The following is a 26,527-nucleotide window of genomic DNA, read 5'->3' on the forward strand; positions in this document are numbered from 1 at the left end:
GTAAGTCTGAGCCAGAAACATAGAAATTAGATTATAGATGATGAATAATATGTCATGAAAATTGTGAAAGACTTTGAAATAGTCAAAAGTCCATGGGTGAACTTCCATGGAATGCTGGGCATTTTTTAAAGGACTCTCTGGGGTCATCTGATTGTAAGGGATATGTGCCTCTATCTTTGACTAAGCTATTTTACAACTCTGCAGTGAAAGAAATTAATTTACAGAAAACTGATAGTAATGCAAATGTCTCCTGTCCATAACAATGCAAATGAGTCTTGTCCACAGCAATGCAAATGAGTTTTGTGTGGTAGGGAATATGAATCTATAAATCAAATTCTTCCTTGAACCAGTCTGAACATCCTTACTTGTTACCTCATTAATAAATGAGTTTTTGACATATGCTCATTTTATATTTGTATGAAGGCCAGAATTTTACCTTTTTGAAACTAACAATTTTGAAGGTTTCACCAGCATCCCAATGGATTCACCTAACAAAATCAGGTAAATCATGTTGCTGAAGAATACCTTGTGGGCTGCTTAATTAAGCCCAGGAATATTTTGCTTTTGACTCTCAGAGTGAACAGTGAATATTCAAGTGGCAATCATACAACAATAAACTGATTCTGTTTCTCTAGGTTTTTTCTCTTTAATGATTTTGTATTTTTGGTTTTGTTTCTGATACATCTACAGCCAATATGTTTCTCATCATTGGTGGCAACAGCAATCAGGAATTTGACTTTATTTTCTGACCATTTGGTGGTCTAAGTTAATTGGTAGTTATAGAGATATATGCTCTTTTGGATAAGAGATGACAGAGAATCTACTTGGTCTTTTTTGTTTGTTTGCCTTTTTTGCCTATTTATGAGTTCAAATCAGTCAAGATTTTCATGCCTCCCGGGAAGAAGAATGACTCTATATCTGATCTGGTGAGTTTTTGTGTTTCTGTGTTCACTTCTGACCTGTGACTAAAGTTGTAGAATCAAAGCTGTATACTTTTTTTTTTAATTAAAAAAATTTTTTTAATGTTTATTTATTTTTGACAGAGAGAGAGAGACAGAGCATGAGTGGGGAAGGGGCAGAGAGAGAGGAAGACACAGAATCCGAAGCAGGCTCCAGGCTCTGACCTGTCAGCACAGAGCCCAACGCGGGGCTCAAACTCACAGACTTCGAGATTGTGACCTGAGCTGAAGTCAGATGCTCAACTGACTGAGCCACCCAGACGCCCCAAAGCTGTATACTTTCTTTGTGTCTATGCATCTCTGTGTCTTTATGGCTATAACCAAGAAAGGCCCTCACATGTTGTGGAGTGTGAAATGTTTACTAAGTTTGGAGACCTCTAATAAATTAGATTAGTATGTCTCTTTTTCTTAGTTAAATTTTTTGTTTATTTTGAGAAAGAGAGAGAGAGTGCGCGCAGGGGAGGGACAGAGAAAAAGAGAGAGAATCCCAAGCAGGCTCTGTGCGAACAGTGTGGAGCCCAACATAAGGCTGTCAGTGGGACAGGGCTGGAACCCAGGAACAGTGACATCATTGATGAAGGAGCATGAAGCAGGCTGAGGGCAAAATTCAGGCTGGTACTCTACCCACCCTCCCCTCCCCCCCCACCCCCCTGTGGAATATGTGTGATATTCCTCGGACACTCCCAACTACCCAAGAACAAAGGAAAGGGGTTTAAGTGCTTGCCATGATAATGTGGGAGACTAAGGAAGGCAAACGAAAAATTGAATTCCCTTACTGTCTACAGCCCACTGACAAGTCCTTGAAACCAGCAGAGTAACCTCCCTCTAGGAGCTCAGCTGCCTTGATAATGACACTTTGTTAGGGGCAAAAGAAAACCTTAGCTTAACATTACCCCAACCTCAAGGATCCTGTAAATCAACTTCCTTTATCTCAACTGCCCCAAGATACATGCTGGCAATCATATTCCAAGCTTATGGCCCCCGGATATGCATTTCATATGATGAAGAGTCTCATGACCCTTCATGAGGTTTTATTAAACAGTGATAAATGGTGTTTCCCTAGCAACAGCTAGCCCCTCAAGGTCCTGGAAACCTTGCTTCCAAAATTCCTTAGAGACTTACTCTATCCCTGACCCCCTCCCAACCTGAGGGTATAATGAGTTTCCCATCAAGACCCCAGTGCAGTTCTTCCTGCCCATGGGTTCTGTTCCCATGCTTTAATAAAATCACCTTTTTGCACCAAAAACATCTTCAAGAATTATTTCATGGCCGTTGGCTCTGGACCCCACAAATCCCCCATCACCCCAAAAACTTCATCAGTTATGACCCCAGCCAAAATCAAGAGTCAGATGCCCAACCAACTGAGCTGTCCAGGCACCCCAGATTAGTATGTCTCTTAAAGGAGCTCTGTTCCGGAGTGCCTGAGTGACTAAGTCTGTTGGGCATCCAACTCGATTTTGGCTCTGTTCGTGGGATAGAGCCTGAGTCAGTCTCCACGATGTGTGTGGAGCCTGCTTGGGATTCACTCTCTTTCCCTCTACCCCTCTACTTTCTCCCCACTCACCATCTCTCTCTAAAATTAAGTAAATAAATAAATAAATAAATAAGAGCTCTGTTCTGACTGGCTTATTGAGATAAATACATACTTACATAAATAAAATATTCCTAAAACTACCCAAAAATAATGAAATTAAACTTCCAATACTTTAAATGTGTAGGAATTTTAAAAACCCTTCTTAGAAAATTCTAGTATAGAAAGAAGCCAGGATCAAATAATTAAAGCAAGTCTTTGGTAAATGATATTCTTTTAACGTTTGGTTAAAAAAAAAAAAAAACCCATACAGCTATGTCTTTTCTCGGGGTAAACTATAATACAAATGTGTATTTATTTTAATTGAGTTTGCTTCCTTACTGAGAGATTAATGCAAACTGCCTAAATTTATTCACTTAATGATGTAAAACCTAATGTTATTCTGACATGGTTTAGGAACATGAAAACCGTAAATTTGTTCAACAAAAATGAATCATTAATTGACAGACTTTTTATATTAAGAGTATGTTTCATAATATATTGACCTAAAACTAGTTTGTGTTCTGTAAGTAGCTGAAAATTTTGTACTAAGTTGAGCTAATTAATGGTAATTCTTGGATGTCTAGATATATTCTAAGCATCATTGTAAGTTTATACAGCTTTGCTTCTTTTAAAAAATATACTATAGACAGGCTGTATCTCGGAGTCAGATTAATAAACGTGCTCATTTTTGTCACTTAGAAAAAGGTATATAAAGGCTGTAGTGGCTGTAGAAAGTTGTGTTCTATATACTTAGGAGTTTGGTTAGTCTCCCAGGATGCGTGAATATGACCACTCCCAATTATTCACCTTCTCGTAGATGGAGGACAGAGCTAGACACGCAGAGAGTAACTGCGCGCTAGTGTCAATCCCCGAAGAGAACGCGAAGTCAACATAGCGAGCAGTAACATAATGAAGTATTGCTACGCGTGCTGAATTTCCAAAGGTAGTGTGCGGACTCACGCTCCCTCCGCCCCGCCCCTTGCCGCGCTGACACCTTTTCCCGGCAAGCTTCAGTTTCCTCCGCCTCTCCTTTTTCCGGTGCCACACGTCATCATTCTCGCTTCCCGGTAGCTAAGGCGATGAGAGGGACTTCCCAGTTGGGCGGGCGGAAGTCATGTTGGATCAGGGCGAATCCCTGAGGCGTGCCGGCTGCACCTAGGAAACAGTCGCGCAGGCACCTGAGTTTTCTGAAGCGCAAACATTTAGGGGTGAACGTGGAGGAACGTAGGATCTGAGGAGCGGTGGTTTTGTGGCCTGAGAACAACGGGCTTGCCCCATTCCAAGATGGCGGCGTGGCTTCACTGAGCGTCTTGCTTCCGCTTCTCCGCCGGGGGAGGCCCTCTTTGATTGGCCAGAGGACGGCGCTGTGGCGTGACGCACAGGGTCGCTGACCAGTCGTCTGAGAGCTGAGCTGGACTTGGCGGTGGGAGCCGGAGCGGGGCCCTAGCAGCTGTGGGTGCGGACGCGGCCAGGTGAACTGCTCCTGCCAGGTGAGTGGGCGCGCAGGTGATGGGGAGCCGAGGGCACGGACTGGAGTCTCTGTAGGGACCGAATGGGTTGCTCCTGGGGCGAAGCCTCTTCTCGGCGACTTGGCGGGCAGAGGAATTTAGGGACTCAGTGACCCAGGGGTCTGCTGAAGAGTGACGCGTTCCTCGTCAGGCGGTGCGGCCGGCCGGCTTCTGGCTCGGGAACCCTAGGAATCGCGGGGTGCGGAAGGATTCAGGTTTCTTTTTGGAGTTGAGTAACCTGAAATGGGATGAATGACTTCTGCCTCGTGACAGCTGGAACTAGGATCCGGGGCTACGGACTACGCTTGAAGCATTAAACTGTGCTTAAACTTGGCTACCGTGTCCTGAGAAGTTATGATTTGATGGAATGACCGGTTCAGTTTTTGGCGTGTGTGTATTTTTGGCAGACACTCCTACAGAACCTTTAAAGTTCTTTTCATTCATTCATTAACTCATTCATTCATCTATTAGCCTCTTCAGAAACTCCTTCCCTGTGAGAATATGATGTGAGTCAAAGATCGACCGCCCTAGAAAAATGTACATTCGCTCATGCACACAATTTTCCATACAGCTTCAGAAGATTTATTGACGCTCTGAAGTGCCCCTTTGGTTTTGTGCCCAGATTTAAGAATCCATGTTCTAGAAGAGGCGACAGGAAGAGACAGTGGGAAACGGAAAGAGCAGGTTTTAATATGTCGCTGCTTGGGGACATTGGATGGAGCCAGTATCTTTCATTAATGTTTTGAGTGGGTACCAGTCAGTGAATGAAACCTGCTGAGGTACTTGTTGAGAATTGTGATATTAGAACTTGCGTTTATTCCCACCTGAGTTATCCCTTTGCCACTTCGTAGCTGCAGAAGGGCCTCCTATGTAAAGGGTGCTTCAGTTTCCCGCCTTTGTCAGAAATAACAAGTTGATGCCTTAGAGTGTCAGTTGGAGCAAACATTTAGAATTTTTGTGGTCTGGGTTGCGTGTAGTGGGCTAATTCCTTCATTTGCTTTTCTAGCCGCATAAAATCATTCCCTGGGTGGCTACGTCGGTTAAGCATTAAACTCTTGATTTCAGCTCAGGTTGTGGCCTCACAGTTGTGAGATTGAGCCCGTGTCATGGAGCCTGCCTAAGATTCTCTCTCTCTTGCGGCACCTGGGTGGCTTAATTGGTTAAGCATCAGACTTTGGCTCGGGTTAATGATCTCCTGGTTTGTGAGTTCAAGCCCCCTGCATTGGGCTCTCTGCTGTCAGTGCAGAGCCCCCTTTGGATTCTCTGTCTCCCTCTCTCTCTGCCCTTCTCCTGCAGGAGCTCTCTCAGTCTCTCTCTCTAAAATAAGTAATAAACATTAAAAAAAAAGATTCTCTCTCTCTCCCACCCTTTGCCCCCCACCCTCAAAAAATCATTCTCTTAGTCCGTATTATTTACAGTATGGCACTTCTCATAATAACACTTATTATTGGAGACACTTATTATTCAGCACCTCAGGAAGTGAGCACTAGAGGCCACTAATAACATAGATTCTTTAATTTGCCTGTTTTTCCTTTTTTCTTGAGGGTCTTGTTCCCGTGAACCCTAGGTGGCTGAGATATGTGTTAGCCTTAGCCTAGACTTTAGAATGCAAATAGGTGTATGAAACACTCAATGGAGTTGGCATTGTCTGGGTTTGAAAAGCTTAGTCTAAATGGTTATTTTATCAACCAGAATTTTTCGAGGCATGAACATAAGCAACCCTAGTGAAAAGGTCCTGGTGAAGGAGTCGCCCAGCACGATAGCAAATTTAGCATTATAATTTTGGTGATTCCAAGTAGAAATATTTTTGCTAGGAACTGGTGGTGGTTCTCATTACAAATTGGACTCACAACGTCAGCATCCAGTTCTTGTCTCCCCAGGTAACAGAGGAGGGGAAAGGGCACAAAAACAAGATCACTTGGAAAGTAGAATTTAATGCAGTGTTTGCTTTAATAAATAAAGCAAGGAAGGGAGGGGATGAGGGAGGAAGGTAGGTGGATGCTGAAACAGGGCTTGAGACTGACTCTTGAGGAAGGGGGATTAGAACTGGCTTGGTTGAAATGTATGATCTATGAGGAGGTTTACATTAGTATTATTCAACTACTTGCAGCTTGGAAATGATCAAATGATTGTAAACCCCCCACATCTTTCCATTTATTTAAGTGCTAGAGAGGAGAGTTGAGAAAGGAATAGTAGGCAAAGAGAACTGTGAAGTTAATTGGCTTTGGGAGTCAAAGGGAAGGGAGATGTTGTCATCCTCCAGTGACCAGTTCTTCTAGACTAAGTGTTTAATTTTTTTTAAATCTTTATTTATTTTTGAGAGAGAGACAGTGCGAGCAGGGGAGGAACAGAGAGGGAGACACAGAATCTGAAGCAGCCTCCAGGCTCCAAGCTGTTAGCACAGAGCCCAATGCGGGGCTGCAGCTCACAAACCGTGAGATCATGACCTGAGCCGAAGTTGGCCGCTTAGCTGACTGAGTCACCCAGACTAAGTGTTTAAAGAACACTGTTGGGTGACCATCTTCTTTTTTGAAGTTTAGTTGAGAAATTCACATAAAATTAAAAAGCCTCATCTATAGTTTCTTTTTAGACTATGGCAACATATTTGGAGTTCATTCAGCAGAATGAAGAACGAGATGGTGTGCGCTTTAGTTGGAATGTGTGGCCTTCCAGCCGCCTCGAGGCTACAAGAATGGTTGTTCCCCTGGCTTGTCTCCTCACTCCTTTGAAAGAACGTCCAGACCTGCCTCCGGTACAATATGAACCTGTGCTCTGCAGCCGGCCAACTTGCAAAGCCATTCTCAATCCACTTTGGTATGAATTCTTTTTAAAACTAGTAAAAAGGAAGAATGCAGTATATTAGGATTTTTATGTGATTCTCATAAAAGTGATTCAGTTTGGGCAAATCATCAAATTTGGGATTAGTAATACATGGTGAGATTCTGAGGTGATGAATGCTTGTAGAAGTCTAGGGTGGGGGGATGGGCTAAATAGGGATGGGCATTTAGGAGGGCACTCGTGATGGGCACTGGGTGTTATTTATATGTAAGTGATGAATCACTAAATTCTACTACTGAAACCATTCTTATACTATATGTTAACTAGGATTTACATACAATTAAAAAATATATATATGTATATATATACATATATATACATATATATATATATATTTAAAAAAGAATGCTTGTAGAAGTCTGAGTCTTACTGGCCTAATATTTGAGATAAAATTGGAACTTACAGGAATGAGGTAGAAGTCAAGGGAAAGGATTGGAATTCACTTTTTTTTCTTATTTCAATTTGTTTTTGGTTTAACCATAGATTATATTGGTACCTTTCGAAGCATTTTCCCAAAAAAATCAGAAAGCTTTTGACGGTTTTCTCATACTTACCTGGTATGGTGATGCTGTATGGCAGGAAGTAATAGGTGGAAGAAATTATAACTCTTAGTGATGGTTAAGTGTAATGTTTTGTACTTGAGATCATGACCTATGATATTTTCCTGAAATGTGGGCATTATTTGAAAGAATCTTTAAACAGGTGAAGAGTATCAGAAATATTGTCTAAAAGGTAAGACTTTTATATGAGGGAAAAACAAGACTCATATGAAGGAACATTTTTTACTTCATTCCCCTTACTTTTACTTATTACACCCATTCATAAGATGCTGTTACTCTTCTTTCAAAGAGGTAGCCGTTGCTTATTAATTTTCTAAGTGCAGAAAGGGAGAAAAAACTAATTGAAGCATTATCTTTAACCAGTTCTAGGAAGCATGCCTCCCAACCTTTCTTCAAGTGAGGTAGGTGAGGTGAAAGTCAGGCAAGTGTTTCCATGTGTGAAATTTAGTATTGACATTTAGTGGTTTCACATATCTTAACAATGAAAGTGCTAGAAAAATCACACAGATTATGTTAAGAACAGGACAAAAGGGAATAACCTGTAACTTATATAAAATCATGACATTTTAAATATTGTCAAGGGAATTAGAAAAGAGAAAAAAAGATTTACTAATTCTTCAGTGCTGCTGTTTGAAGGAAATTTTTGGTGTATTTAACAGCCATAACTCTTAACTGCAGTAGACATTTTACATCACTCCATCCATTCATGCTCAGAATGATATCTGAAACATATCTATGAGACTTACTAAACTTAAAGATTACATTTGAATGCTTTCCACATTACAAATGAAAATGGTACCTAGCTATAATATTTATCTTTCTCACAGTCAGGTTGATTATCGAGCAAAACTTTGGGCCTGTAATTTCTGTTTCCAAAGAAATCAGGTATGTGAATTTTTTTTAAGTGTTTTTCTGTGTTTCATTTTAGTTGAATTACTCTGAAAAAAATTAAGTAAGGTTGAATTTGTGTCTGTCTGGGTAGTCATCAATTTCTGCTGACCTGAAGGCAATAGCTTTTGTTAAGCATAATTGAACACTGAACATACGTGATTTTTCTGTTGAACGATGACTCAGTTTCATTATGTGGGTTTTTATCATTTGCTCTGGAGGGGACATAAAATTCCCATTTTTGATGTCCTCTGTAGGCAGTGAATATGTTATCCTAAGAAAACAGATATGTCGTGTATATTTCATTTGACTTCAGTTTATTCTAATTGCATAGTGTGTACATTACTGAATTTTCACTTTTTGATCTTTATAACTTTCAGGGTCCAAGTACCAATGTTGAGCATTTCTTGATTTAAAAATTTTAAAACTACTGGGGCACCTGGTGGCTGTCGATTAAATGTCCAACTCTTGATCTCAGCTCAGGTTGTGATCTCATGGTTCGTGAGTTCGAGTCCCACATCAGGCTCTGTGCTGACAGCGTGGAGCCTGCTTGGGATTCTGTCTCTCCCTCTCTGTCTGCCCCTCCCCTGCTCATGCACACACTCTCTATCTAAATAAATGTTTTTAAAACATCATCAAATTATACATTTAAAAGAGTGAATTTTATGATATATATATCTCAATAAAGCTGTTAGAAAAATTTAATCATTTCCAGTATAGCATATAAGATATTAATAACATGCATTTATTTATTCACATATTTAATCATAATTGCAGATAATCTCATTCTTTGATACATCTCACAGTAAGTCCAGTGATAAATAGACCAATCAGTGTACTAAGTATAGGCTTGGGAATTATGAGCAGGTACCATTCAAAATTCACCTCCATGAGAGATTCAGGAGTATGTGCAACTCTTAAGGGCATTCAGAATTGAGGTCCATGTTTGTTTGTTTTTTTTTAATTTTTTTTCAACGTTTATTTATTTTTTTGGGGGGGACAGAGAGAGACAGAGCATGAACGGGGGAGGGGCAGAGAGAGAGGGAGACACAGAATCGGAAACAGGCTCCAGGCTCCGAGCCATCAGCCCAGAGCCTGACGCGGGGCTCGAACTCACGGCCCGCGAGATCGTGACCTGGCTGAAGTCGGACGCTTAACCGACTGCGCCACCCAGGCGCCCCGAGGTCCATGTTTAATACAGTTATAGTGAAAATTCTAAGGCATCAAAAGACAATGTCAGCAGAGTAAAAATGTAGTCCACAAAATATTTGCTAATCATAAATCTTGTAAGGGATTAATATCAGGACATCCAGGGGAGGAGATAATGAGGAAATGTTTATAAGTTCAGAGTTTCAGTTTTGCAAGATAAAAAAATTGAGTTCTTGGGAATGCAAACTGGTACAGCCACTCTGGGAAACAGTATGGAGTTTCTTCAAAAACTTAAAAATATTAGTACCCTAAGACTCAGTGATTGTATTACTAGGTATTTACCCAAAGGACACAAAAATAGTATTTCAGAGGAATACATGCACCCAGATATTTATAGCTGCATTATTTACAGTAGCCAAATTTCCAAGCAGCTTAAGTGTCCATTGACCAATGAATGGACAAAGAAATGGATATATATATATATATATATATATAATATAATGGAATATTACTATGCCAAAAAAACAAAACAAAACAAAAACAACAACAACGGATTCTTGCTATTAGCAAAGTCAAGTGACTGAGCTAGAGGGTATGAGGCAGTGAAATAAGTCAGGGAGAAAGAGACAAATATCATGTGATTTCACTCATACGTGGAGTTTAAGAAAGAAAACCAATGAGGAAAATGACAAAAAAGAGAAAGAGGCAAATCAAAACACAGACACTTAAGTATTGATAACAAATTGATCGTTACCAAGAAGGAGGTTAGTGCGGAATGTAGTAAAAAGGTGATGGGGATTAAGGAGTGAACTTGTAATGATTACTGTGTGCTGTATGGAAATGTCGAATCACTATATGATGTATATGAAATTATATTTCACTGTATGTAAACTAACTGGAAATTAAATAAAAAATAAAAAAATAAATATATGGTTTTCAGGTCTCACATTTAGGTCTTTAATACAGTTTGCTTTTATTTTTATATATCATTAAGAAATGATCCAAGTTCTTTCTTTTGCATACACCTGTTTAATTTTCTAATGGTGTAAATATATTGACCATGTAAGTGTGGGTCTCTATTCAGTTTCATTGATCTATGTAACTATGCCAATACCATGATGTTTTATATTTTTTCTTTGTAGTATACCTTGAAATCTGAAATTATGATGCCACCAGCTTTGTTCTGTTTTCTTTTTTTTCTTTTCAAAATTGCTTTCTATTTGGATTTGTTTGTGGTTCCATTCAAATACTAGGATTCTTCATTCAACTTTTGTGAAAAATGCTGTTAGCATTTTGATAGGGAGTCCATTGTATCTCTATGTTCCTCTGGTAGTATATATATTTTATTAATACTAATTCTTCCCATTCATGAAGATTGTACATCTTCCCATATGTTTGTGTCATCTGTCGTTATTTTGTTTTTGTTTGTTTGTTTGTTTGTTTGTTTAAATGGTATTCTGTTCTCTAAAAGGAAATTTTCATTGAACACAATTTTCAGATTTTCACTTGGGCTTATCACACCCTCACAGGTTCAGGACACATGATAGTGAATGATTTTTAGAGTTAAGTTACACTGAAAAAGAAGTAATACTAGGTAGATGACAGGAAGGTACTCTCATGTGAAAATAAATATACAATTTCAGTCACTGTGTTTGTAAATCTCTGCTCTTTGATATTAAACTTCTGTCATCCATTGGAAAAAAAATTGAGTTCTGGAGGTGGATGGTGGTGATGAATACTTAAGACCACTGAACGGTACACTGAACAAAGATTAACATGGCAAAAGTTATACATGTTTTTCCACAATAAAAAACATTGGGTAAAACATCAATCTAATTGATCTAAAACATCAATTTAAAGACAAAATGCCTGTGATACAATGTCAAGCATAAAGAACAGTTTGCAAAATTGTATATACAGGATGAGCTCATCTGTGCGGAAGTAGAAAAAGTCTGGAAGGCAATATGCCTACATGTTGACTAGCTGTCTCTAGTTGGTAGGAACATAAAGAGTTTTTTCTTCCTCTTTTCTTTTTTTTCTTTTTAAGTTTATTTTTTTTAGTAATCTCTACACCCAACTTGGGGCTTGAACTCTTAATCCCAAGATCAGGAATTACGTGCTCTTCCAATTGAGCCAGCCAAGTGCTCCTTTTCCTGTTTTCTTATATTTTCTTGTATTTGCCAGGTTTTCTACAATGAACATGTATTACTTTATTGATAACAGCTAAAATAATAAATCCAAGTAAAAGAATTAGTCATTCACATAAATTTTTTTTCAGTTCCAATTACAGCTCTTTAATGCCTCATTTGCATAGGGCTCCTCTTGTTTATAAGAATTGCTATTCTGTTGGGGCGCCTGGGTGGCGCAGTTGGTTAAGCATACGACTTCAGCCAGGTCACGATCTCGCGGTTCGTGAGTTCGAGCCCCGCATCGGGCTCTGGGCTGATGGCTCAGAGCCTGAAGCCTGTTTCCGATTCTGTGTCTCCCTCTCTCTCTCTGCCCCTCCCCTGTTCATGCTCTGTCTCTCTCTGTCCCAAAAATAAATAAACGTTGAAAAAAAAAAAAAGAATTGCTGTTCTGTAGCTTCTTTTTGTTTTGTTGTTGGTTAAAACTATTTTTTAACTTTCATGGTTCATCAGATATTTTCCTGTATAAATGAAAATGTTCCTAATTTAAGTCTGTTTCCCAAATTATGACTTTTAACTTTGAAGAAAGATGGTTTTACAGTTTCCTTACATATTTCCTTACAGTTTCATTTACCATTTCTGTTTCATATGCCTGCCATCTTTTACCTTCCTTTTCTGTAGAACCGTACTCTACACATATCAACATTCTATCGCTTCTATCATTTGGATCCCTCTTCTCTGAACTCTCTCCAAGTTCTCTGTCCTCTTTGAAATGTGGAGCAAAAGGTTTGTCTTTCCAAAGTTTGAAAACAGAGGTTTGACTCTCCAAAGGGCAGTGGTGGAAGCTTCATGTTGTAAGACATCATGAAAAGAAAGATGGGGAAAATGAAGAGGAAGCTCTAGGGTGGTCCTTAGCAAGTTGCTTGAGGGTTCATTTCTATTTCCAGTGGCACTTCTCTCAAAGGCATTTTGCCTGGAGACTGGAGTCCCAGGCCAATATGTCTTGAACTACTGGTGGACAGTACATCAGTATTCAGCATTCCTGACTCCCATCTCCTGCTTAGTTCACCAGTCACTTTCCAAAGGGATTTGAAGAGAGAAACTCAGTCACACTCCTGGGATCTGGCCTTGGAGAACACAGGGGGCTGCAAGGGCACTGCCAGCTGGTAAAGCACGGCCTCCCACATAAATTATTGATGAGACAGCTGAAATCTCTGCCCTTAATTTGCAAGGCAGTGCTTAAAAAATGTTTTTTATTGGCACATTTTTTAATCATCTCAAAGTTACAACATACCCTCAAACTACATTTTAAAAAGTTACAATGGGATATAAATATAAGGCAGGGTTTCGATTTAAAATTTTGATTTTTGTATTTTTAATTACATGGTCTGCATTCTATGCTTTCAGAATTAACTCATGGACATTACCTATTTTTTATATATGGAAAACAAGAGGTATAACATAAATATCTTTTGCCCTAATAAAACGTTGCTTTGTTTCCTTCTCTTCAGTTTCCTCCTGCTTATACAGGCATATCTGAAGTAAATCAGCCTGCTGAATTGATGCCCCAGTTTTCTACAATTGAGTATGTGATACAGGTAACTTCTCTCTTGCGTATTTAATGAATGGTGTTAAATATTGAGTTTCTCTTCATCTTCTGTGTCCCTGGACAATTTAAAACTATGAGGGCAGATGGATCCTAAACACTTGGTCATGGTGTGTGTGCACTCATTGGCATTACTTACAATCTTGATAGAAGGCTAGAAAAGGGGTCACTGGTTGTGTTCAGCGCCTGTCCCCATAGCTTTCTCCAGCTCTGTTAAGGTTACTCCATCTTGTAGTCAAGCTTAAAAACTTTAGGTTCGTCCTTGATTTGTCTTTCTTGTACATTCCATATCCAATCCATGAGGAAATCCCATTGGGTCTATATTCAGAATCTATCCACAGTCCAACCACTTCTTTCTCCCCCACTTTTTTCCTGGGCCAGCCATCGCCTCTTGCTTGAATTACTGGGCAGTCTCTTAACCCTTCTCCCTAATTTCACCCTTTCCCACTTACAGTTTATTCTTAACCCAAAAGCCAGAGTAACTCTTTAAAAACATGTCATGTTGTTTCTGTGTTCAGAAACCTCCAATGGTGAAAATGACTCCCTTTTACCTTGAGTGAGAGAGAGTCTTCGAAGCTCTTTGTGGACCAGCTCTGTATTATCACTCAGACCTCAACTTGTTTTAGTGTCCTCGTTTAGCCATATGGGTCTCATGACTTTCTTTGGACATGCCAGGAATGCTCCTGCCTGTGGGCCTTTGCTCTAGGCTGGAATTCTCTTTCTCCTATGTCTGTATTACTCCTTCCCTCTCCTCTGGGTTTTTACTCTAATGTTACTTTCTTATCGAGGCTTCCCTGATCTCTTATGTAATACTGGAACCTGCCCCCTACCTCTACTCCTGGCATCCCCCTACTCTTTCCATCCAGAAAATCAGCTCCTTAAGGTAGGCAAAGATCTTTGTTCTTTTGGTTCACTGATATATCCCAGGACCTGGAACAGTGTCTGGCACATGGAAGGCATTCAAAAATGTAGAGGGTTACCTGGGTGGCTCAGTCGGTTAAGTGTCTGACTTTGGCTCAGGTCATGATCTTACGGTTTGTGCATTCGGGCCCCGCGTTGGGCCCACTTCAGATCCTCTGTCCCCCTCTCTCTGCCCCTCCCCTACTTGTGCTCTCTTAAGAATAAAACATTTGAAAATATGTAGAATAAATCGTTGGATACAAATAGTTTTTACATTTAGTTTGTTTTAATAGAAACTGTCATTTAACGAAGTGAGTAGAAGTTAGTTAGATGTCCATATTTCCTGACAGTAAATATAGACGAGACTTGTTACTTGTAAGTAACCTGATCTGCTTTGAAAAGAGCTGGTTATGTCTGTTTGTATACTGATCATCACACTGTGTTTCTTTGCGTAAAGCGAGGTGCTCCATCCCCTCTGATCTTCCTCTATGTGGTTGACACGTGCCTGGAAGAAGATGACCTTCAAGCACTCAAAGAATCCCTGCAGATGTCCCTGAGTCTCCTTCCTCCAGATGCTCTGGTGGGTTTGATCACGTTTGGGAGGATGGTGCAGGTTCACGAGCTCAGCTGTGAAGGAATCTCCAAAAGTTATGTCTTCCGAGGGACCAAGGATTTAACCGCAAAGCAAATACAGGTTTGTGCCTTGTTTGTACACAAGCAGGAGCAAGGAGATTTCTTAAAAAGTAGTTGGTTATTCAATCTAGTGTTGTGGGAAATGAGTCCTTTTGGTTTTTGTAGGATATGCTGGGCCTCACCAAGCCTGCCATGCCCATGCAGCAAGCAAGACCTGGTCAACCACAGGAGCACCCTTTCGTTTCAAGCAGGTGAGCTACTAACATAGAATGTTGCACACACAGTAGTGGGCATGCAGGGCATTCCACTGAAGGGAGGGAAGAAAAATGTTAGAACTTCTGTTTTCTTGTTTTTAGAAAAAAAAAAAAATGATTAAGCCTAACCAGTATTTAATGTTTAATGACTTGTATAACATGTTGGTATATATTTGAAACTAATAACTAAATTGTGTAGTTACACATGCATATATACACCCACATGTGTGTGTAGTAGATTTGTTCAGAATGTTTTTCCTCTTAGTGTTATATCGTCACAAAGGTTTTGAGACCACTGTACTCGAGCCTTCCCCTCCTCTTATGCATGGCTATTGTCTTTTTTGAGTCTTAAATAAAACAACAGGCTTCTGTGGGGTGTCCTCAAGCAAACCTAGGACCAGGCACTTATTTTCCTCAGCCCATTGACTGCCTGGGCTGCCTATGGCCGGCAGTAGTCAGCAAACATGATAAAATTCATTGTCTGACATTCTGGGGACAGCCACTTACTGTGGTAAGAAACCAGTGCTTCTCTGTGTTTACTCTGAAGGCTCAAGAGAAACACTTGAGAATCACTTTAAAGTGGATCTTTAGGGCCACCTGGGTGGCTCAGTCAGTTGAGCATCCGACTGTCGATTTCAGCTCAGGTCATGATCTAATGGTTCATGGGATCGAGCCCCACGTTGGGCTCTGCACTGACAGCATGGAACCTGCTTGGGATTCTCTGTGTCCCTGTCTCTCTGCTTCTCCCTTGCTTGTGTGTACATAATTTCTCTCTTTCTCTCAAAATAAATAAATACACTTAAATAAAGTGGATCTTTAGAATGATGAAGGTGGTCCATGTACATGAACTGTGCATGGATTGAATTCACATTAGACCTGTCTTTAGGATTTCTTTGCTGCTTAAAATGTAATTAAAACTGATATTTAAAATCATTTGTTCCCATACTATACATACATATATATATGTATATGTATATACACATATATATACACACACACACATATATACATACACACACACACATATATATAAATTGCTCTGTATTCAGTTTTAAATTGTTTCCCTGGCTAAAATTGCTTTGAAGAAATAAAATTGTAAGTTTTTTCTACTGTGAGTAATTATTTTGCAGAGCTGTGACCGTGTGTCACCTAGGGCTAAAAACCAGAGTACTTATTAAACCAGGATTAATGTGTCCATTGAAAATCATGCAGATTTCTGCAGCCCATTCACAAGATTGACATGAACCTCACTGATCTCCTTGGGGAGCTGCAGAGGGACCCATGGCCTGTGACTCAGGGGAAGAGACCTTTGCGATCCACTGGTGTTGCTTTGTCCATTGCCGTTGGCCTGTTGGAGGTAACTCAGAATTTACCGGGGCACCTCAAGTTGTGTTTGCTAGCCTTGTTTGAAAATCATTTGTGACCTGAGTCAACTGACTTAGAAAGCACTTCAGTTGTTATTACTATCCACAATGAAGGAGCCCCGTGATGATTTGAAAATATCAGAAGTTTGCATGAGAAACACGAGGCCATTAGGGCAATGGCAGGTGCTCACAGTGAATTAAAAAAAAGTGTATGAAGCCCTTAGGCTGGAAGACACAAGGCTGCTTCTGTGCGTTATCATCTGTGTTATTTTGTACTGTCAACAGTGTTCAGCACAGCTGATGAGAACTGTTTGGAGTATTCTTTAGAGAAATGGAAGCATACTTGGGGTAGGCGGTATGTTTCTAAAATATTGCCATTTACTGTTTTAGGGCACTTTTCCAAACACGGGAGCCAGGATTATGTTGTTTACTGGAGGTCCCCCCACCCAAGGGCCCGGCATGGTAGTTGGAGATGAACTAAAGGTTCCTATTCGTTCCTGGCATGATATTGAGAAAGATAATGCACGTTTCATGAAAAAGGCGACCAAGGTAGGTGCTCTTGAACACAGGCTGTAATTCTGGTATCCTGGTGCTGGGTCTAGGTTGCTCTGGAGTGACAGCTACTTTGCTGAGACCATGCTTTGTGGTCAGCAAGTTGATCTTGATGAGATGACCTTCCAGATATTGGCTGTTGTTAAATTATTGCCCCAGTTCTGAGTCCTTACTTAGAGTGGGTGGTCTTAAAACTGCTGAACGTGTTTTGAGATTGAAAACTGTATGTTTGATTTAATTTGGATGTCATAAAGAAAACTATCTCCATATTCCTAAGTTCAGTTACATCCCTTTGGTATAGTAAGGTATACCTAGTGAATAACGTTGCTCTTTCCTAAACATAATTTTCCTCTCTTCACAGCACTACGAGATGCTTGCCAACCGAACTGCTACAAATGGTCACTGCATTGATATTTACGCTTGTGCCCTTGATCAGACGGGACTTCTGGAGATGAAGTGTTGTGCAAATCTTACTGGGTATGTTGACAACAAATACCTGGGAAAGGCAAGTGTGTGTGTTTTAAGGAAAGAGAAGTGAGTGGTGGAACTATAGGATGTGCGTGGCTGACTTAGATAAGCTTTTAGAAAGCTCCAGGCTGTGGTATCCGTGGCAAGGAGCATGACAGACACGGAGCACATGCTCAGCCTGAGGGTACATGGTGGGGCATGCTTAGAGCCTGTGTCTGTATTGTGTGAACCGGTCATGGTGTAGAGCATAGTTCTCAGAGCGTAATGGGGCCTCACCAGCAACCTTCAGGGCTCCCGGGGACTGAGTAGAAGTGCACTTCCTCAGGTCTCACCCCAGATTTCCTGAATCAGACTATGAGGCTGCAGCCCAATAGTCAGCTTTTACACGTTTACCAGGGGACTCTGGTGCACAGAAAGCCTGAGAACTGCTCATGTGCACCAATGATCTGAAGCTGGCTGCATGCTAGAATCTCCTGGGAACTTTAAAAACTACTCTTGCTTTGAGTCTTGTCCCTCATGGGGTATGACCCAGGCATCAGCATTTCTTAAACTCTCCTGGGTGTTTCTAATGTGAAGCAGGGTTTAAGAACCACGGTGTGGACCCTTAGTGCTCAAAGTGTGGCTGAGCACAGGCAGCATCAGCCTCACATGAGAGCTTGCAAGAAATGTAGTATCTTGAGCCATACCCTAGACCTTTTGTATCAAAACCTGCATTTGAATAAGTTTCCAGGTGATTTGCTCAGAACAGTTTGAGAAGTACTGGCATAGACCTGTGGCGTGTTTCTGAGATTCTGCATTTCTAACAAACTCCCAGCAATGCTACTGGTCTTCAGTGAGCAAAGAAGGGGCACGTAGAAGGTTGAACTCGTCACCGAAGCTGTCCCAGAGAGCAGCAGATTTGTTAGGTGACCAAGTCCCAAATGACACTGACATAGCTATACCAGTGAACCGCATTTAGTAGGATGAATTCCTATTGGTATCCTCCAAGAGCTCTTATCTTAGAACATCCATCGAAAAGCTTTACTGTGACCATCCCGAGTTTATACGCCTGTGTGTGTGTGCGCGCGCGCGCGTGTATCTCCAGTGGAGAGGGACCATCACTTCCATCAGATTCTCAGCGAGGTCCTTGATTCCTGAATGACTTGGTGTTTAGGTCATATAACCTCTTACACAAATATGGTATCAGGGCAACATGTTAGCAGTGACATTAGTCTCAGAGGTTTTGGTTGTGGCTCAAGGTGAGCCAACCATTTGGGAGGACTTCCAGCAAAGGCAAGGTAGGTAGGCTGTGTTACAGGAATTGATCGTCTTCAGAGAAGACCATAGTGCTTAGTTTCCTTGGTGCCAGGCACACCCAGATTATATCGTCTTCCATTCTGAGCATTTTCAGTTTAAAAGGGATGTACAGATGAGCTGGGGCAGTTCAAAGATGAGCAGTAAGAATGGCGGAGAGTACTCGGAACTGTGTCATAATGAGAGCGATTAAAGGATCTAGAAAAGATACCACTGAAGACAGATGGGGCATAAGATCTATATTGAACAATCGACTGCCTTTTCTGCGGAGAGGGCATCAGATTTGTTACATGTGTGACCAAAGGGGAAAACTAGAACCAGTGTTGGAAGCTGCTGGGAAATAGAATTTGAGCCAGTATGAAGACAGACCGTATTAACGGTCAGCACTGTCCGTGCCTGGAATGGACTACCTGTGGAGGGTGTGGCCTCCTGTGCTGGAGGAGTTCAAGTGTAATAGGGTAATAATAACCTGGCAGGGTTGGTGTGAGTCAGGATTAGGTTTGTGTGAGTGCAACAGAAGTAGACACTGGAAATAGGCAGCCAGGGCTGGGATATTAGTTTCATTATCCCTGGGGCTGAGGCCCTTCCTGTGCTGTTCCACCACCTTTCTGTGCTACCTGAGGTTTAGGATGGTAACCGGGCTCTTGCTGTGTTATAGCAGCAGGAAGGAGGAGGGGTCCAAGGAAGATATGCGTCTTCCCATGAGAAGGCCCTCCACAAATCACAAAGCCTTCCTCCAACAAACAAAGCTGAGTTACACAGCCACATGCAAGGCAGGCTGGGAAATGTAGCCTTTTTTTTTCCCTCAGGAAACCATGGATCCCATGACTAAGGAGGGTGAGAAGAGTAGACTGTATAGGGCCAAAGAGCCATCTCTGTTCCTGGAGGGGTCAGGCACTCTGAGATAGCTGGACCAGATGATCTTGTATCCTGCCCAATTCTGAAATCCTATTGGATGATCAATGACTAGATGCATAACTTGCATCAGGTGGTGCTTATCTGCCCAAATACATGAACTGCTGAAATTTTGAATAGTATTTTCCTCTAACTTCAAGAAGGGATACATATAGGTATTCATACACTAGAGATAATTTGCATACAGGCAGAGATTCAATGTTTTGAGGCAGTGAATTAACCTGAAAAGGATTTCCTGCAGCCTGGGCATTTCCCATGTCAGAGGAGAGTAAATGAGGGGAGCTGGATGCATTTCCTCAGGAGATGACCCATTAAACCTGTGGGTTTACCAATGAAGGGTTCTTCTGTTTTCTTCTTCTTTTGAAATAATTACGGATTCATAAGAAATTACAATAATATTACAGAGAGGTCTGTCCACGCTCTTCCATTTAGCAACTCCAGTGGTTGTGTCTTAACTTGTGTCTTAATAGAAATATAGCACAGTATCACAACCAGGGATTGACATTGTGTGATAGAATGAACTATATCATAGAGTCTGCTTGGACTTTGAGTTTGTACAGGCACTCATTTTTGTAACATGTGGGGGTGTATAGTATGAGGTTGTATCATCTGTAGATTTGTGTGACCACCTCTGTGGGACAGATTTAGAACTGTTCTAAGGAGTCCTATCTTTGATATTTTGAAAATAGTGTCTTTCCTAAGTACAAATTGAACTTGCTGTTTCCCATTTAAGTTAGTAGCACCTTCACAGACATGAGTTTTTCTTTCTTTAAATTACTGTTTGTGAACACCGTGGAAGCATCTGAGTGGCTTTCAGTCATCCTAAATGTTCACTTTCTTCCTTCTTTCCTAGAGGCCACATGGTGATGGGAGACTCTTTCAACACCTCTCTCTTCAAGCAGACTTTCCAGAGAATTTTTACTAAAGATTTCAACGGAGATTTTCGCATGGCATTTGGTGCTACTTTGGAAGTGAAGGTATGATAACTTTCTAAAATTTTAACGGGAGAAGAGTGTTGTTACTTATTTAGTAGTCAGATTTGTAGAAGCCTCACCTTGCTGGACACAGACATCAAAAAGTAAATTAAAAGGTTCCCGGCAAAATAGTTGAACAAGGTATATTGATTCTATTACTGTGCTTCTTGAGGGTGACCTGTATATTAATGTTTTATGCAAAGAGGTGTCTGATTCCCCTGCAGGCTCTGCTTGGTCCTGCTCTAGGACAGCAGGCCTGAGAAGTGGCGGCAGGCTGAGCACAGAGGCTGCCACGTGGTGTTGAGCACCCCCCTGGCCGTCGGTATGGGCCACCACATTCCCAAAACCATGTTTATATTTAGTGGCTGTCTGCAGACTAACCAGAGTGCTCAGAAATAGTGCAGTAGTGGGAGTTTGGGTCCTCCTTTTTCTCGTAGGGACTGAAAACCCTACACACGTCATTCTGAGTTGTTGAGAAAACATTAGAAGGGGCTGCTACGTGATACAATTGGGATTATTACTTTGAGAATTAGAGATAAACTTTAAATAATCTCAAATGTTTGAGTTTTTTTTCTTTTTTTTTTTTTTGAGCTGAAGAGAGGTAGACTTTAATGAATTGAGATTTAAAAATCTAAGTATGTTGGCCATGTAGTTATGTTGGAGTTCATGAGCTAAGCATTTTTATTTATTTATTTACTTATTTATTTATGTTTTACATTTATTTTTGAGAGACAGAGAGAGACAGAGCACAAGCAGGGGAGGGGCAGAGAGAGAAGCAGACACAGAATCCGAAGCAGGCCCCGGGCTCCGAGCTGTCAGCACAGAGCCTGACACGGGGCTCGAACTCACAAACTGTGAGATCATGACCTGAGCTGAAGTCAGATGCTCAACCAACTAAGCCACCCAGGTGCCCCTTGAATTAAGCATTTTTAAAGCAACATACAACAGTATATCCACTGATCAGAGATTATAAATAATTACAGCTAAGTACTTGGGATTGGAAAGAAATGTATTTTTGGCAGAATTATTTTCTTCTATGTGTACAATAATTTCAAAGGTGAAAAAGTTCAAAATGCTGCATCATCTTTGGAACAAAGTTAATGCAGTTTCTAAAGGAGGATTTTATTAGTTTTTATCCGATTACAGTGGTCACGGAAAAGTTTGTACGAGAATAATCCATGTAGGATTTCTTCTCACTGGAATGATAATGCTGCCATATTTTTCCTGTAAGTTTTAGCTGTGTCTTTCATGAGAGGATGGCTCTCAATGAATTTTAACTTTATGCTGTCTTGTATTTCCATTTTAGACCTCTCGAGAGCTGAAAGTTGCAGGAGCCATTGGTCCTTGTGTGTCTCTGAATGTGAAAGGACCATGTGTGTCAGAAAATGTAAGGAAAACTCCATTGTTCTCACCCCCTCTGCCCCAGGATTTAATTCATTAGAAATGTCAGTGGGGTGACCTTATGTCACTTGTTGGGATGTGTCTGTGTCTGTGGTGAGGGGAGAAGGGCCAACTCTTTACTGATGACCACAACTCTGAGAGGTGGTGTCTTTTCTGTCTGTCCTTCCATCTATCTAAAGGGTCAGAGAGGAGAAAACTGAGGCTCGAGAGGTCAAGTATCTTGTTCTCTGGGTCAGAACTGATATGGAGGAGCTAGAGCCTAGGTTCCCCTAACCCCACTGTCCTTGTTTGGGTCTCTGTGACAATGAGCCACAAGGTATTCTGTGTAGCAAGGCAGGCATTCAGCTGAAGCCTTCAGGGATAAAGCTTTGTGTGTTGCCTTAGAGGTGATACCTTTGTCTCACTTCTCAGAGACCATTTTGAGTTGGTTGGGCATGAATGACACTGTTGTACATGCAGACATGTATGTTCTTTGGGTAACACATTTTGAGAATATGTGAACAAAGTTAAGTTAACCCACTAGATGGTGAGGTGGCTTTGCTGGTGGCTCACTTCCTCTGCTTATACTTTAGCTGCTAGGAGACAGACCATTGGGTGCAGTGAGGCCCCTCCAGAGTGGTTCTGGGCTGGGATTGTCATAGTTACGTCCTTCCTTCGATGTCCTCTTCAATGAGGACACGCTGGACTCTGTAGAGCCAGATGTGGATACAAGGGTGCACATTTACCCCTGCTATCTTATGGCCTGGACAAGGTACTTAATCACTCTGGGATTTAACGTCTTTATCTAGGAAGTGGAGATAGTAATAGTACCTGTTGGGAGGGCTAAATGAGTAAGTTCAGGTCAAACGTGCAGAACAGCCCCTGGCACAATGGAAGCCCACATAGACTTCATCTTTCTCATCCTCATTTTTTTTTTTTTTTAACATTTATTTTTGAGAGAGAGAGACAGAGCGTGAGCAGGGGAGGGGCAGAGAGAGAGGGAGACACAGAATCCAAAGCAGGTTCTAGGCTCTGAGCTGTCAGCATGGAGCCCGGTGCAGGACTTGAACCCACAAATGGCAAGATCATGACCTGAGCCAAAGTCTGATGCTTAACCGACTGACCCACCCAGGTGCCCTTTACATCCTCACTTTTGTCTTCATCAGCAGTGAATATTCACTTAGTGACTACTTTGGTTTTAGTTTTGTTTTTTTTTTTTTTTTGTTTCAAGTTTTTACTTAAATTCTAGTTAGTTAACATACAATGTACTATTGGTTTCAAGAGTAGAATTTAATGATTCATCACTTAACACACAACACTCAGTGTTCATCACAGCAAGTGCCCTCCTTAATGCCCATCGCCCATTTAGTCCATCCCCTGCCCACCTCCCTCCATCAACCTTCAGTTTGTTTTCTAAATTCCACCAATGAGTGAAATCATATGGTATTTGTCTTTCTCTGACAGACTTATTTTCGCTTAATATAATGCTTAGTGACTACTTTGGTTAATGTTTTGTTGAAGTTGCCAGAGGCAAGGTGATTTGAGAGAATATTCCTGTAATCCCCTGGGCGAGGCAGGTTGCTGCCCTACAGCCCATCTGAGGAGTCACTCATTATCCCAGTGTACGAAAGGACTTACACCCCTAATTCCTGGGAGGGCTTTGGAAGGTTACCCTGTTCCAAAATATTTTCCATAGACTTCAAATCTCCTTAGAAGCTGATTAGCTGTTCTAGGAACCGGTAGGAATTCAACGATGAGGTTTTGGGAGGGGGGTGGAGGATGCAAAGAGGGGGAGATAGAATTCAATATACAGAGAAGCTTAGGGAAGTGGGAAAGAGTCCTGTATACCCACCATTTAGAGTCAGTAATTGTTAACATTTTGTCTTAATTCTGTCCTCTATTTTTGCAATATTTGCTTTGTCTATCTGATTATTATCTATTGGCTGTATTTACTTTATCATACTTCTTCAGAACCTTTAAAAACAAGTTGCAGGTGTCATGACACTTAGTCTTTTGGTGTGTATCTTCTAAAATTAAGGATGTTCTCCTACCATGACATATCAAACCCAAGATAAGAAAATGATAATTTGCTAATATCAGCTGTATTTAGTCATATTCTTTCCCTGATTTTTCCCTAAATGCCCTTCATAGCTGTTTCTTCCACACGCTAACCAGTATTGCATCTAGCATTATGTATCCTTAGTCTTTTTAAATCTGGAAGGTCTTCTGTTCTTTGGGGTTTTTTGCTTGTTTTGTTTGATGACATCGATTTGTTGAAGATACAGTGCCAAGTGCCCATCTCTTCTGCAATAGAGTACCACACATTCTCAGTGTATTTGATTGTTTCCTTGTGGTGACCGTGAACTGGTTTCTGTCCTCTCTGTATTTTCTGTAAAGTGAAAGTTAGATTAGTGGTTTGATTCAGGTTAGACCATTTTGTCCACCACAGTTCCTGGGTAATCTTATACCTCATGTGTGTTTCTTCAAGAACCACTTCTGTCTGGTCTTCTGTGTTAGTGGTGCTGAGTTAGACAGTGTGGTGAAGGTGATGACTGCCCCACATCTTTCTGTTATAAGGGCACATTTCCTTTTAGTCGTTAGCAGTAAATCTGTTGAACGAGATTGGGGCAAAATGTGGATATCTTGCTTGCCAACAGCCTTTTACCTAATGGTTTTAACATCCATTGATTATCCTTACTTGAATCATTATGTTTCACTGGAGATTATCAAATGGTGATTTCCTAATTTTATCTTCATACTTACTCTGGTAAATGCAAGGTAAATGCTTACATACGGAATTTGTGTATTAGTGAGAAAATGTACTTCTGGGGCTCTGGAGGGTTTGTGGCCCACTCAGGCATTGGTGCTGATAGAAGAGGGAAGATTTTCTTTTTGTCTACCCATCTTGATTTCATTGGCTTGGGCCCTGCAAACAAGACTGGCAAAAGACAGGTTTCATAATAGAATAAATTAACGCACACGTTACATGTAAACACATTGCATGTATGTACTCAGTAGGGAGTAAATCAAAGGGATGGTTAGAACTTGGGATTATGTGGTATCTTAACAAAAGAACAGTAAATCTGTAGAAAAGTGACAAGATACAGGAAAGGCACTTTGAGCCTCTAGGGCTGGCACAGTGTGGAAGGTAGATAGATGGAGGGAGCTAATGGAAGAGAAGGAGGGTTGGTCTTAGCATGTTTCTTGTATAGATTCGTCTTATGCCCTCTCTGGGCTGATAAGCATCTAGAGTTGTCTTTGATGATTGAGAATCATCCTGCCCTTAGTAGGTGGAGGGCAGAGAGTTTTCTTACGTCTGTTTTTTCAAACTACCTTCCACTTAAAATAATCCTTATGTCAGAGTGGTGTATTTTGCAGTGGCATACTCTGAATCCCTTGAATTGAAACTTTAAGTTTCACATATTAAAACTTGAATTGTGGTATGGGAAGATTCGGGAGAAAGGATTAGCAAGCCAAGAAAGGGAGGCATGCAATCTTCTTTTGCTTCTTTGCCATATTCCCTCGGTGTGGCCCTTCACTTTCCAACAGATGTTCCCTGCTTCTATTAGAAAAGGCCACTAAAAGGGAAGGTGACATGTACAAATCCATCCATCTCACCAGCTTGCTTTGGAAATACTGATGAAACAGAGCCCTCTCTTCTCTCTACCTTAGAGCTGCTCTGTGATTTCACCTAAGAATGTTCCCTTCACCCTCTGACCGTCTCCTTCCTGAGATTGCTGGTTCTTTGGCCAGGTACAAAGGCTCCTGGCATAGCTTTGTAGAGGCCACAGTGGTATCAGCTCTATTTAACCTGACAGTGTACAATTTGGGTGCAGTGTACAATTCAGAGTCATACAAAAGAAATATGACCCTCTCGATGCATGCTCATGTTACTTCCTAAAAAGCACAGTATTCTGGGGGTGCCTGGGTGGCTCACATGGTTAAGTGTCCAACTCTTGATTTTGGCTCAGGTCATGAGGGATCAAGCCCCACATCAGGCTCTGTACCAACAGCACAGAGCCTGCTTGGGATTCTCTCTCTTCCTCTCTCTCTGCCCCTCTCCTGCTTGTTCTCTCTCTGTCATAAATAAACTTAAAAAAAAAACAACACTTGGCATCTACTATTCTGCATTTTGATGAAGTATATTAAAACGTATAATATTTACTGAATGATAAGAATGTATGTTGCAGAATCTAGTGATCTTGGTTGACAATTCTAGGTATTTTTGACACCTGCAGCCTTTTCTTGTAGATGTCCTGCTTAAAACAGCAACACTCTTCACATTTCAGTGAACTTCATTTATCATTGGGAGTCCTTCAGCTAGTCAATAAAAAGCAGGCTTCATACCACTAAAATCTAAATACTCTTACAAGGATTTATATGTAGTTTTTGCATAAAGGAACTGGATTCAAAATTAATAATTAATAGTTAATATCCTGTAACTATTTCTTGTTCTAATAATAATGGTGAAACTTTCAAGCTAACTTTCATGATAATTCTAACCGTGGCTTCTTTCAGCTAACTTCAGTGTTACATACTCTGTGTGTGTGTGTGTGTGTGTGTGTGTGTGTGTGTGTGTGTGTGTGT

General features: G+C 40.9%; 1 protein-coding gene and 1 long non-coding RNA gene across 3 annotated transcripts in view; both read left to right on the top strand.

The window, feature by feature from the left end:
• The first annotated feature begins 3,616 nt into the window (after positions 1–3,616).
• SEC23B (SEC23 homolog B, COPII component) overlaps positions 3,617–26,527 on the top strand; it is a 47,080-nt gene continuing 24,169 nt past the window's right edge. Inside the window, exons 1-11 of one of the 2 annotated variants that reach the window (XM_040447813.1) lie at positions 3,617–4,022; positions 6,620–6,854; positions 8,266–8,323; positions 13,113–13,199; positions 14,565–14,801; positions 14,906–14,991; positions 16,207–16,351; positions 16,749–16,907; positions 17,272–17,387; positions 20,440–20,563; positions 21,867–21,947. In XM_040447813.1, coding sequence (XP_040303747.1) covers positions 6,634–6,854; positions 8,266–8,323; positions 13,113–13,199; positions 14,565–14,801; positions 14,906–14,991; positions 16,207–16,351; positions 16,749–16,907; positions 17,272–17,387; positions 20,440–20,563; positions 21,867–21,947 — 1,314 coding nt within the window. In that variant the 5' untranslated portion in view covers positions 3,617–4,022; positions 6,620–6,633. The remainder of the gene's footprint in view (positions 4,023–6,619; positions 6,855–8,265; positions 8,324–13,112; positions 13,200–14,564; positions 14,802–14,905; positions 14,992–16,206; positions 16,352–16,748; positions 16,908–17,271; positions 17,388–20,439; positions 20,564–21,866; positions 21,948–26,527) is intronic. The other variant, XM_040447815.1, reaches the window with a different exon arrangement.
• On the top strand, positions 8,930–11,122 carry LOC121012539 (uncharacterized). Its single transcript, XR_005782162.1, has 2 exons — positions 8,930–9,264; positions 9,511–11,122. It is a non-coding gene; the product is annotated as an uncharacterized LOC121012539 (long non-coding RNA).

Source organism: Herpailurus yagouaroundi, unplaced genomic scaffold, assembly GCF_014898765.1.
Source record: "Herpailurus yagouaroundi ecotype Mexico unplaced genomic scaffold, PumYag 196, whole genome shotgun sequence".
NCBI lineage: Eukaryota > Metazoa > Chordata > Mammalia > Carnivora > Felidae > Herpailurus > Herpailurus yagouaroundi.